Below are 14,641 nucleotides of genomic sequence, written 5' to 3' on the forward strand. Positions count from 1 at the left end.
GCTTCAGGATGATTTAAACTCGGATGCATCAGATCTGATTTAATGACGACACCAAACCTCGTTATTGTATAGGTACAGTTATGAACGTAATGTAATTACTTGATTGAATATCTGTTTGCAAAAAAAAAAAAAAAAAAAAAAAATATCTGTTTGCTCATCTACTCTCGATCATTGATTCAATCGTGTTTCTATCATTAGAATTAGTGGAGTAAAATGGAGTAAAAAGGGGCCTTGGCTTTTGATACCAGCTGAATCTTCATCCGAGGAAAAAATGACAAATTTTGCCACTGACGAAGATTCTGCTATGGATCGAAAAGTTCATTAGAATCCTTTTTTACGCCGTTGATAAGTCTCCACTGAATCAAAAAAAAAAAAAAAATCGTGTGTTTATCTAAGTAGGAGTTACCTGCTTCATTTCGTTTTTTTTTTTCTTAAAGGGATAGTAAAGTTTTGGTTGAGATGGGGGAGTCAGATCTTAACTTTTTTTTTTGCCAGATAATAGAAATCACTTATGAAATATTAAAGAGCATACAATTCACAAAAGAATTCAAAGTTTATTTGCTGAAAAAAGTTTTATAATGACTGAGATATCAAAACTGAAATTCAATAAAAATGGTTTTATAGTAAGAGGCGGGTCCCACGTTTTATTAGGAGTTCTCTGTTTTTGAATATCTCCTCAGCCATTTCAAAACCACTTTTGATCAAATAAACTTTGAATTCCTCTTAGAAATGGTAAGCTCTCACAATTCGTGAGTCAATCGATGTTTTTCATAATCTCGTAAAATTAATAATAGCTCCCTTTAAACACGACTCTCTTCATGCAATTCATCCCCTCTTCATTATCCGTCCAACTGTCGCCTTCCTCCTCCTTATTCCTCTTTTTCTTCTTCATTTTCTTTTTTTTTTAATTCTCTTCATCGTCTTCTTCGATCTTCTGACTTCTCCATTCTTCCTCCTACTTTCATATCTTCTACAGTTATAGTGCGTCTATACACCTCCCTGGTCTATCGTTCTGTTGAATCAGTGATTGACGGGGTGATGTTGAGGGATATACTTCATTGTAAGAACTTATATGATGAACTATACAACTGAAATGTTGGAGCTTTTTCAGCTCAAACACGAAAAGATGTATGATGTTGGGGGCGAACATTGCCCGGGCGGTGGTTGGTCGTGGGATTTGATAGGAAGCGGTACTACGGTAGTGAAGCGGAAGTGCGCAAAAACAAATCCTTGTGAAGTGATACAGAGGGCATAGTATACGCACTACCACCGCAGGAATTGTTAGCTATTGAATTTCACCGACCTGTCATTACTCCGTACAGTAAAGTAGTGTACGTCGTCCGACTCTAACCAAAGAGCGTACGTACAAACCTTGCAGTGATTACAAAGTTCAATGATATTACCAGCCTTTCCTGTAACTCTCGTCTGGAGCTAGCTGGGATCTATCGAGACTGACGAAATCGCGTCGACAGACATTTGCTCCCAAGTTTGGGAACACGGATCTGCTCACAAAAACGGTGAGTTATGTCGACGAAGATGTCGGAGTTGACTAGATCGGTGTGTTGTGTAAAGTGGGCGGTAAAGTGTGTATTCGAAAGTTTCGAAAATAAACGATAATGGATCTATGGAAGTTATCTCTCGTATAAATGTGTAAACTATACTCGTATTTAATATCCTACTGGTATTTGACTAGGTAGCTAGGAGGGCAGAAATTTAAAACCTCAGTCGTCGAGAGGGCAATACTATCATATAGATAAATTAAACAATTTGCCACACTCTTTATATCTGATTTAAGTTACCACTTCAATCCACTAAAAGTAAGACGAGTCTTCCACTAGCATGACTTGGGTGGTACCTACTTAATAGTGACACCTGTGTGGTGCTGTGGTAGGTGGTGGAAATCATGTCTGTGTTGTGTGCACACTGGGTCACAAATCATGAAAGGACAGGATACGGCGGAGGAAGAGAATGCCATCAATAATGATTAGCATACTGAGCTTTGAAAAAGTTTAATGGAACAGTTGTGTTGCAACTGATTGACAAATTGCCCTACATCGACGTAAAAACATCTCGAAGGAAGAATGTCATGAATTTGAGGAACAGTAATTGTGGTTCGCATGTTCCTCACTTTAGCTGTTTAGAATAGAAGTGTGTCATTTGTTTAGAACCGTACCTCATCACTGTTGGAGAATATCCCAGCAAACACATGCGGTAACGTTTTCAGAACGTTTCCTAAACGTTTTTTTTTTTTTTTTTTTTTTGAGGTTCCGTACATGTTATTATAAAATGGACGTTTTTAAAACCTACATACAACGTCAAAGTTGGGACTTAGCATTTACCGCAAAGCACAGGTTTTTTTTTGAAAACATTTTAAATGTTTTTATTATAAATGTGTCTTCGTCCTTTATGAACGTCCACAAAACGTTTTTATTAGGTCTGCTATGTCAACTTTTTCTTTAATGAACATTTGAAAAACGTTTTCATTTGGTCCGCTACATGTTCGTCATTGGTTTCTTTATCATGAATATTCATGCATATATTTATGAATATTCAAATAAAGTATAAGATTTAAAAACTAGTGGAAATAGATTAAAGACATATGATATTGAAATCTAAAGACTAATGCTGGGTTCAAACTTTCTGTGTTAAAAATACACTTACCTATGTTATAGACCATGGTTCAGTTATTCACAATTTCAAATTGTGTTATGAAGAGGTATTTTTATATGTTAAGGTGTGTGTGGTTTATGGTAACCATGTCTCCATGCATTACAACATTTTGCTGGTACATATGTATATAAACATTGATAAAAGAATGTGTCAATACAGATTTATTTATCAATTGGGAATAGGATGTAATAGCGATAGGTGGTAGGTCATTAGGAACAGGTTAGGATAGGATTATGGATTAGTATTAGGGTACATTAAATCCAGATTGTACCTGTATAATCTTATAACTATAATTTTTTTTTTGAATACCCAATAAAAAATAAACATTAGACATGTTAGACATTCTTAAAAGGTTTTCTAGACGGATATGAAAGGTTCGCTAAATGTTCTGGAACAGGTCATAAGACTTTTTAGACGTTCTTAAAAGGTTTTCTAGATGTTCTAGATGGATGAAAGGTTCTCTAAATGTTCTGGAACGGGTCATTTTTTTTTAGACGTTCTTAAAACATTTTTTGAATGTTCTAGATGGTTTCAAAGGTTTTCTGGATGTCCACAGAGCGTTTTGAATATTTTTAAAAGGTTTTACTGATGTCTATAACATCCTAAAGGTTTTCTGCAGGTCCTTAAAAATTCCAAAAGGTTTTTATTGTTTTTTTTTTTAAATGTTTAAAAAACGTTTTTATAACATCCATGTGAAACGTTTTAAATGCGTTGAAAACCTTCCACAAAAAGACGTTCTGAAAACGTTTTGACAAAACATCCAAATAAGGAACTTGGAACGTTTCAATAATGTTCAGAAAATGTCCAAATGTTAGCTGGGATGCTAAGGCTTAAATTTGTTTCTTGTCATGCCTACTCCTAGCTAGCTGATGCTGGTGCTAGCTGATGTAAGATTTACAATAGGCCCTATTAATGTGAGAGAAACTTTGAAATGTACAATTTTGATAGAGGGTGTTTTGTAGTACTCGGTACCTAAAGTTGATGTAAGACCACAATCAGATCAATGCTATGAACATGTGACTCACATTCAAACAATCATCACAAAGTGAGCAGCTCGTCTCTGAGACAGAAAAATCGTGTCTGTCCGGAGGTTTTTTTTTTTATAATTCTTTGACATTGATGGCTCTCCTCCATAGACATCAAAAGGGGGTTCAGAGAGCCAGGCGTAATCTCCACGGAACATATTCGCGACAACCAGATACAGACTGATCTTTCGATCAACTTGTCTCTGTACAGACTCTAGCTCACTGATGTTTTTCTGAGTAGCAGCATCCAAAACACAGGAGGCATACTCAAGTGCTGGTCTTACAAAGGCGTTGTACCCTCTTTCGTTGATCTTACTGGAACTTATTTGAGATTTCTTCTGAGGAAGCCCAGTGTTCTGCTTGCTTTAAATATTGTAATTTGTAACTGAGTATAGGTACATAAGTATATCATAGTCATGTTTAGTTTATGTCTTGTACCAAACTATTCTTGATCATTATATGAGATTCAGCTAATAGATTAATTACTATACTATTACAGACTTGTTGCAGAGGACCCTGTATCTTGCAACGCAGTCCATACTATTATGTTGACGTAGAGTAAATATCATGCAAACTTTGGAATTCATCATAAACGTCCATGAAAGTTGTCTTTGATTATAAGTGAACAACATATGTTTGTGCATGCAATAATCATGATCCATTTTCGTTTGAAGATGATGAGTCTTATATACAGTGGTTCATAAAAATATGTTTGGTTCTGAATGTAAACAGTAACTGCCCATTATGCTGGTTAGGCACATAGGGCAACAACACTTTCAGCTCTCCACTCTGCTCTGTCCATGGTCAGGCGTGGTAGTGTCCCCTATGTGTGGTTTAGGTCCTTCATCCCTCTCTCCGTTGTCCTTCTCGAAAGGTTTTTGTGGTTCTCATCCCTCTTCCTCCTCCCTTCTGGAGTCCAGAAGAGCACTTTGTTGGTACAGTAACTGGGCAATTCCCGATGGGAAGGGCAAAAACAGCAAAATTCAAAGTAAAGTCAATGCTCAGAAATTTAAGTTTCCAATATGGATGATTTGTTGTATTTACGGAAATAAAACACTTTTTCCAATAACTTTCCTATTTTTTTGCACACACTTTTAAAGAGGGGAAGAGTATTCATTGATTTTACCTTACATTTGACATCACCAAATGAAAATTTAAAATAAAACAACTTAAATATCTCTCTGCTATATCCATACTTTGACATTTTGCTTGTAATGCTTCAATAATCACATTTTATGAAGCAATCAATGACTCAGTATGATATTTCTTTTTGAGAAATCTTCAAAATCTACCAGTTGACAAATTGATGTAATTCCATTACTGTGAAATTGAACAAAGTTTTCCCCTGAACAAACTAATCGCTGATTTTGCAAAACATTTTTGAAGGTGGGCTGGGTTGGGGGTAGCCTTTTGTCAAGGCCCTCTCGCTGTATGGTGAAGAGAGCCCAGCTGAGTGGGGTTGCGCGAGGGCCTTTTGAGATCTGCTTCGCATCCTTTTGTTAGCCCTTTGAATTACCGACTTTTGCTCCCCGATTTCGGGAGCAAAAGTCGGGGTCCAATCAGCGTGTCTGTCTGCTCGAACCCGATTTGAATAGAGCAAATGCACGCCGCTGCCGCAGACCTCACAGAACTCTACACACAGAGTGTGTAGAGTTCCGTGGCAGACCTCCTCGGGTGGTCAGTGATGCATGCGAACAGGCATGACCACCAAGGCTGAGGATGCGGGGAGCGCGCCATTCCATTGGTTGACCGGAAGCCATTAAAATGAGTATTCAGAAGGGTTCACGTGTCATGAATAATAATGTGTGAAGCAGATCTCAAAAGGCCCTCGCGCTGGCGCGCTCGGCTGGGCTCGCTTCGCTCGCCCATTACAGCGAGAGGGCCTTGACAAAAGGCTAGGTTGGGGGATGAGATTTGCAGGTTTGCAGGTCATTGATTCTCTACCTTCCCCCCCCCCCCCAATTGCACAATTATAGCTAACATGGTATCAAAAACATTGTAATCACCATTCATACATGTAGTTACATCTAGGTAAATATAAGAGAAGTACAATGTATTCTCATGATTTGAGATTGAGCAGGAAATTCATGTTAAGTTCACCATAAGAAATGCAAACTGAATATAAACCACTCCAAACTGACATGCTGTGTGTGTGTTCCAATATTTCGCACAGAAAAGAAAATTGACAGCTGGTATAGGGAAGAAACATTCACCCGCAAAGTTTGATATAGTTGTGATGTTTGATGCAGATGGAGATACTATTCAGTATGTCTTGAGGCATGAAATGAATTTTCTGTGATTAACTTAAAGGAGGCCATATTATTTGAGGAATTTGGTCTTTACTACTTTAGTTTTGTCATTTTGTACAACTACGAGGAATAATTTTACTCCTCAAATTTGAGTAGCAGTTCTGATCAATTGAAATAATACTTTTAACAAAGTTCTGTACATTCATATAAGAAGATCTGCTACACACAAGAAATTTTGTATAGCAGTCATATTTAATAAAAGAATGCATAGCAAATTGCAATGTGATACCAGGAAAATTATTCTCTGTTGTAAATGTTGTAACTGACTGTGTTTTCCCGAGTTATGGGTGGGGAAGTTGCAATGTACAGAGTGCATGTGTATGGTGTCCATAGAGTGTGTGGCAACGTGTGCTTTACAGTAACTGTGAAGGGATATCCTCCTGGTGATAACGTTCGTGGTTCTGTTTCCTCTGCTGTTGTATCCTTTCACAAACACCGCTCGTCAGTCGGTGAGGCCGCTTGTAGGAAAGGATGGATGATTCATGCCGCGGTATTTTGTCAAATTCCCATTGTCCCAAATAAATCGAGAAACTGATCAAATTTGGCCATGAGGGACCAAAGTCTGCGGAATCTCTCCGTGGTTATAATGTGTCCGCAGTTGTACGTGTACCAGGTGCGCTCTGACCAATCCATTATAGGCTTGCATTAATAGTGAAGTTTTGACAGAAATGCCACTTTTATTTTTGAGAGAGAATTTGAATATCTGGTAAAAGTGCAGTGCCACAGGGAGCTCAAATTTACAAGGCTGACATGACATTTGCTCCAATGACAGTTGCTCTGGTCTTATTCTCTCCACGGACTTAGGGTTAGGGTTGGTGTTGTGATAAGATTTTAAGTTTAGTTTGATATGAGGATTAAGGATTAGGGTTGTGATAAGGTTTTAGGTTTAGTTTGATATGAGGATTAGGATCAGGGTTAGGGTTATGTTTGTGTGTAGAATTTATATTTGGCTTAGCCTGCAGATATTTCATGGGAGCAATATTGTTGCTGGAGCAAATGCCATGGAACCCAATTTTGCTTGGATAAACAGTGACTATAAAAGTCATAGAAACAGACTGATTAAAGTTCATGAGAAGTAAACTGAAATAAGAAAAATATGGAATTGGTTGAAGTACAATCTGTACAATGTAGCCCACATTTTCCCAACACTTGATGTATTTTTTGTGGTCTCTCGCTACCGTACTACAGTTTTCAGAACGAAGGTATTAAAGGACAAGTTCACCTTTATAAACATAAGGATTGAGAGAATGCAGCAATATTACATGTAGTAGAACACATCAGTGAAAGTTTGAGGAAAATTGGACAATCGATGCAAAAGTTATGAATTCTTAAAATTTTTGTGTTGGAATCGCTGGATGAGGAGACTACTAAGGCTTGTGATGTCATATGAGTACAACAGTATAAAGAAAATGTAAAGAAAATTCAACATATTTTCACTTTTTTTCGCATAATAAAAGAGCACTTGACTTGACTCTTTCTAAAGACAATGGGAATAATATTACCCATAACATCGTATGTCAGTAACGAGTCAAGGGAATGTGTACTTTTTTCAAAATATGAAATTTTGTGAAATTCTCTTTATATTTTCCTTATATTGTTGTACGCATGTGACATCTTGTACACTGCAGTAGTCTTCTCATCCAGCGGTGACTGCACAAAAACTTCAAAAATTCATAACTTTTGAACGGATTGTCCGATTTTCCTCAAACTTTCAATGATGTGTTCTACTAATATTGAGCACATTCTCTCAATCCTTATGTAAATGAAGGTGAACTTGTCCTTTAAATGAATATGATGAGAGGAGGGAGGGGATCGTGAAAATGTTTGCTGTATTATGGGATAGACATTGTAACCAATTTTAGTGATGAACATTTAAATCAACCCTATTTGTACATTCAAACATTTTAAATCAACCCATATCGATGTGTTTTATCATAATGTTGTATTGGAGAGCTGCAAAGTCTTTCTGATCCTGCAAGAGACTTTCTGAAAAATGAATATGAAATAAAATGTATTATGTCTATATATGTACATTGTAACCCATCACAACAAAAAGATCCTAATGTCACTGATGGATGAGCCGAGAAAATGATCGGATTGCTGTTTTTGGTGTAATTTTACAGTCTAATGTATTGTCTATCATCTGCCACAATTTCGAAGCTAAATGATCAAAGGAAAGGCAAGAAATTAGTGTTTTTCTGGGCCATGATTTTCTGACTTTCAATGGAACAGAAGCGTGTCCAAAGATCTGGATTTAGCGTTGCAGCTAGACTCCGCCCCTAGCAACGAGGGAGTTATCTTATTGGTCAGTGCGTGGCATCCTTGTTACTGATTGGTTGTGCGTAGACCGCTGGGGCTAAGCTTGAATGAACATCGTAGAGGTTGTTAGGAGCATACATTGTTACCTTCTGTCAGTCAAGGAAAACTGTCTTGCCTCCCCTTGATCATGATAGCGTCAGAAGGAAAACTTTGAAGGCGGTTTTCTCGAAACACTGATTTCATAAACCACTCAACATGTGCTAATAAATTCATCAATATCTCTGCAGCGGAGTACTTTTAGGAGTTGTGTTGTATATGAAAATTAAGTAGAAGAGTAAGAGAATAAGGTCATTTCATTTTCAGAAAATTACCCTCTCCTGACTTCGGACCGATCCTATGTTGCTGTAGTGGGTCACATATGTCCTGACATGAGAATATTTCTACAAACCTTCCAATTTTTTTTTCTAAAATCATCTTTTATCGGGTCAAAGTTTTGGAATAGTTTGCCCAAAAATATTAAGGAGGAAGGAACAAGATCTTCATTTCGAAGAAACCTAAAAAAATAACTTGTTAAATGAAGTTTAGTGAAGAAAAGAATATTCAGTGTTTAGTTTAATGTACTTTTATAGTACAGTTACTTTACAATCTAGACCTTGCAATGTAGCTATAATGGGAGAACCATTCTCGACTAGCACTTTGCTAACATTTGGTTCCCCCTTTAACAACATTATCATCTGTTTTTCTATTTTTTTTTCTATTTTTTTTTCAGAACCTTTGTCTATGCGTATTTCTACATTACATACTTATTCATACTCTTTGCCTTAATTCAGTGATAAATGTATCACAACGAAACTAAATCTATTACACCACATGTATTCTTATGTAAGATAAATATAAGTATGTAAAATATATGCTTGCATAGCTGTAAGAACCTTGTACAAAATCATTGTATTCTCATAAAAAATGTTCATGTTATTGTATCTTACCCTATGGAATTTCATGTTATCATGTTATCATATTCACATGTATGTTGTTAATAAACTCAACTCAACTCAACTCATCTTGTATATAGGTGCACAGTGAGAGACATCTTGTAGACTACCTGTATGAGAGCTCTTGGGAGTAGTGCTGAGTTTGATTGTGAGTGTTGCTGGCCCTTCTACAGCACTACTGTAGATAAATAATTTTAAGTTTATATACATGTATATCAATTATGAAAGTGGTTGCTTTCAGACAGTGAATGTTTGCTGAAAAGTATCATAGATCCCCATGGTGAAATTTACTAGTTACAACGTTGTTTGGTGAAATTCACTGTCAGTTCAAAGACAACCATGAGAGTTCTTACATTGTTGATTCATTTAATATTTGAAAAAGAAAATTTATATCATATATATGCTTCTGAATTGTCTTCAGAAATCAGTGTTTGATTCAAAATTGAATCCAAGCTCTGTTGTCTTAAGATTATTTCTGTTGATTTTCAGAGGTATAATATTCAAAGGTGATTATTTCTGTTGATTTTCAGAGGTATAATATTCAAAGGTGATTAAAGGGAAATACCAGATGTCCTGATATCTACGTGTAACAAATTTACCAAAAACTGTTCAACACATTGGTCTACATCACACCGAGTTGCAAATTTCATTTTCCTTGCCAAACTTCCACATTTCATACTTTTTTATGTGTCCAATCCCCTCCCCCCCCCCCCAAAAAAAAAAGAGAAAAAAAAATTATTAATCTACAATACTGTACTTTCCTGATTTTTCTGTTTTCATACAAAGCAATATACTATCTGGATGAAATTTCCTTTTATACAAAATACAAGTTTTGCACAATATTCAAAAAATTGTTACTGTACACACCACTCTTAAAATCCTTTTAATATTATATATATATATATATATATATATATATATATCGTCGATGGGGTGACAAGACTTTTATCTGCAATTTTGGTGAAAATAACTTTTTTGGGTTAATGGTCAAATAATGGATTAAGTGATGTCCTGTCCAAATTCCAACTGTCTTACACCAAAAATGAAGCCACCAGGGCATGTCAAAGGAAAGGCTATCCCATTCGCCACAGTGCTTTGTCCGGCATGTTTTTTTGGCTCTCCTGAACATTTGACATTTTGTAGATACGAGGTCTTGTCGCCCTAGCAACGATATGTCACCCATGTTGCTGAAAAAAGTAACTATGCCAGTAATTTAAAACATGTTTAATGAAGCAAAAAGGTTGTTATTTATGAAGATTATTGACACTTCAGGGATCAAAAAAGTCCACTAACTTCAATAAATCGCATGCTCCTAAAACAAATTGTAATTCCAAAAGTAGGTTAAACATGTGACATGATCCCATGAACATTGTGTTGTTGATGACCTATAGAGTATAATGATGTTGTTTTTATTACCATTTCACAATGAACAGGATACAGTACATCACGGAAGCATGTGAAACAAATCAACCATGGCAATTCGTTGATGGCGGCATCTGGTCTTGGTGCGACTCTTCCACCATACACAATGTCCAAGCTCTGCCATTTCCAGTTCACGGAAGGAACTTTGTGACAATGTGGTGAATAATAATTGTTTGCATAAGAGGAAAATCCAGTTGTAAAGACAGTTTTGACTGATTTTATGTTTGTGTAAACAAAAAACTTCTTTCACCAAGACTGACCGACCATTAATTTGTCTGCAATATGGTAGCAGTGTGAGACATTACGTCTGCAATGAGTGTGACCGACTGTTGAATGCAGTCCAGCCAGGTTGTTTTGGCGCATTTTTGAGTGGAACACGTACTCTCTGTGGGACCTCGTGAATGTTACGCGAAGATGGGGCAAGCCCTGAGGAAGCTATTTCGGCGTGGAGACGACAGTGCGGGCCCGCCGAGGAAGTCGAACGACGTAACTATCCGCAAGACGAAGCAAGACAGAGAAACGCATTATCCGCAAACAAACCTCCCGCGTACTCCTATGCAAGAAGATCCACCACCGCCAGGTGAGAAGTAACTTGTAACCAAAGATGTTAAACATTTAAAGAGTTTTATCGCAAAGTGAGCTAATTCCGTTCTTGTTAAGTTGTGACATTTCTGATTGAAGCTGCTAAAAACAAAGAAAATAATAAAATACAGGATATTTTTGATCATATCAACTTCAAGAATATTCCTTGTTATGTCACAAGTGAGGTATGGCTGGAAAAGTTTAATTTTGTTTCATCTGATGACTGACTTTGAAATGTTTAAAAATGGCACTGGGATCATTTTGCAATAAAACTTGTCATTAATAATCACCTCCCATAGAGGGCAGACTAGGTACATGTCTGCAGTCATTTAAAGGAAATGTTAATGTGCCCCTCTTGGTTATAGTGCGGACATACAATTGTAAAGTGCTCCGAGTGCTCACAGTACTTATTATACCGTATGTCCCCCCCCCCCCCAAAAAAAAAAAAAAAAAGAAAGAAAGAAAAGAAATTACAACACTACCCTCGGCAATGATAACTTTAAAAATAGTGAATCAATCCAAATACAATTTCAGGGTATGAAACTATAACTCATTGTCCACATCTTACAGAAAACCCCATTCGATTTGCTTCAGTGGTTAAGGATAAGAAATGAGGAATTTTGTAGAGTAAACTTGGAAGAATCAGACTCATGACATGCTTTACAACAATCCACATTTCTCTGTGACCACTTAACCAAATAGAGTGGGTTTTCTGCAAAAATGTTATATTCTAAGACACTGAAATTAGCGTTTAAACGGTTTAATCATATTGGGTGTTATCGATGCAAAAATCTGAGTGTAATTGTAGATTGATGCAAATTTTGCATCTTATACTTTAGAATTGACTTCAGATAAAAGAGCACACTTGATGACATCTTCACCTTCAGCTGCCCCTGTGCCAGAGATGACAGCGTGTATAAAATGCTGAGTTTGTGTCTTTGTGTGTGTGTTTGTGTGTGTGTGTGTGTGTGTGCTGTAGACATTTGTACTTTGCACTCTAAATGTATGCAGTACAGTTAATAGTGGTATGTTTTCTTGCTGAGAAGATGTACGGTTCAATATGCATTTCCTACAGTATTAAGCAAGAGACTCTCTGAGAAATTAATTTGCTAGTAAAGTCACTTGTGAAATTGGTAATTTGCCAAGAAGGGCAATGTTTAAAAAAATTAACTCATTACTATTAATTTGCTTTCAGACCAACCCCCCCCCCAAAAAAAAAAAGAAGAAAAAAGAAAAAAAAGAGAGAAGATCAAACTGGCAAGGTAGAATCACTTTGAACAGCAGACATTTTCATTTCAGAAGAGCAGAGCTGTAAACGTGAAACATTTTGTAGCTCTGTCGAAGCCAGTCCATGAAAACTTTTAATAGCCAATTTACCCTGATGTCTGTCATGCCAACGCCGGACATAGTATGCTACTCCATTGAATTGTGGGGTTGAGGGATGGCTACTCATTCCCAGGAAGTGGTCAAATGCCAGCTGGAAAAGCGGTAATACCAGACCGGAGTAACATATAATGTACCTTTGTACAATGTACCTCCTTTTACAGATGAAATACAGAAATGGGGAAAAAATTTGGCAACAAACACTTAAAAAGCAAAGATGTCCATAATGTTCAACATAACATCCTTTTTCTTTTCCAAATACAGTAAGAAGAAATAATATCAAACAGCCAATCGCATGGGGAATCAGATCTATGAGGACTTGAGAACTCTGTTTGGTGACTGTCAATGCTATCTGTGACAGTCAAACTTGAAGTCATGAATGCTTGTAATATTGCGGAACATGTCGCCTCGAGACATAACCGGAGCAGTGACCTTATCGGGTCTACCACATGGCGGAAGAAGATACATACAGAGGTGACTGTACTCTGGTCATGTGACCACCGCAGCAGTTTATAGCCAAGGCCCTCTGGATTGTAAAACCCCTTGGAACATACTTGGCACATGTGTTACATGTGGTGTTCGAAAGTGACAAGTTTGTTGAAAATGGGATGGTGGAAGAAGCAGTCAAGTGAACTTTAAAGGCATAATTTACCATTTGCAGATGAAAGCATTAGTGCTTTAAAATAGTTCTAAAATGTGAGTTAGGGATAGAAACAACCACTGTCAAAATTTGAATCCATATTTAATCGATGTTAAGTGTTGTTAAATACACAAAATGTGAACAATAGTTATAATAAAAATGTTTCCAGACTAAACCGTATACAGTTACGGTTTACTGAGAAAAACCCTGATATCTCCATATATTTTAGGTTTTATTGCAAATATTTCATATGGTAGGATGTTTTATGATACAACAGACCTACATATGTACACATATGCATCAAATGTGATATCTTGAACATTTTTGAAATCACTGCTCCCAAAGGTAAACTGGACCTTTAATGTAGATCGTAGGGATAAACACAGACATCTGACTGAGGTCAAAAAGGTTGTTTGTACACCAGAGATCTGTATTTAAACGGCATCTCCAGTGTATTCTAGTTGTGGTTTCAGAGCCTCTATAAAATAGACAAAGGAAAAGTTTGTCAAAAGTAAGGCAGCAATGTGTTTTACTTTTTTAAATGCAATACAATACTTAAAAGGGGATGGCTAGTAACTGATCAGTGGGAATCAGTGGGAATGCTGGAGGATGATTGTTCCAATCCTTGTGGGATTCATTTAAGAGTACATTAGTTGTGTGAAAATTATTTGCTTCAGAATGGTCTCATATTCAAGTAATGTGCAGTTTAATGTTTCCACGTTAGCGTGCCTGGTCAGTGACGGGGCATTAATCTGCACATTACTTGAATATGAGACCGTTCTGAAGCAAATAATTTTCACACAACAGTGGCTATATAATGTACTCTTAAATGAATCCCACAAGGATTGGAACAATCATCCCTCAGCATTCTCACTGATTCCCACTGATCGGTTACTCATAGCCATCCCCTTTAAAACGCTCTTCCAATGAGGCTTTATAAAATGCTTACAAAATTACAGAAAAGGAAACATTTACAGACACAATGCAAACAAAAGAAATTACGTGAATATTTATGTGCAGGGCAGTGAAAGATTTAAATGTACTTTACATAGTAAACATCATTCACATCCAGAACTTTGCACATAATGGTTTTTATTGTACCATCACCACTGTTTTGAGGGAAAATAAGAAACTTTGGCAAGTCCATAATTATCTTAATATGAAGAGTTTGTTTGCAAAAACCGATCAGTCCATATTTGCCAAACGGAGATATTTGCGATTAAAGGTCAAGAAAAATAAAGAGAATGATAAGAAAAATTTTGCTTCTTTTTACCATAACTTCAAAAATGTACCTTTATATGTAGTGACCAATGTATCATTTAAAAGGTATTATTTTGTACTTTATGACAGAGATCGTAC

General features: G+C 36.6%; 1 protein-coding gene across 1 annotated transcript in view; it reads left to right on the plus strand.

Annotated features, from left to right (window-relative positions):
- Positions 1-1,400: 1,400 nt before the first annotated feature.
- Positions 1,401-14,641, plus strand: part of LOC140233621 (proto-oncogene tyrosine-protein kinase Src-like) — a 54,470-nt gene continuing 41,229 nt past the window's right edge. Inside the window, exons 1-2 of the mRNA XM_072313722.1 lie at positions 1,401-1,517; positions 10,689-11,257. Of these exons, the coding sequence (XP_072169823.1) occupies positions 11,092-11,257 (166 nt within the window). The 5' untranslated portion in view covers positions 1,401-1,517; positions 10,689-11,091. The remainder of the gene's footprint in view (positions 1,518-10,688; positions 11,258-14,641) is intronic.

Source organism: Diadema setosum, chromosome 10 (genome assembly GCF_964275005.1).
Source record: "Diadema setosum chromosome 10, eeDiaSeto1, whole genome shotgun sequence".
NCBI lineage: Eukaryota > Metazoa > Echinodermata > Echinoidea > Diadematoida > Diadematidae > Diadema > Diadema setosum.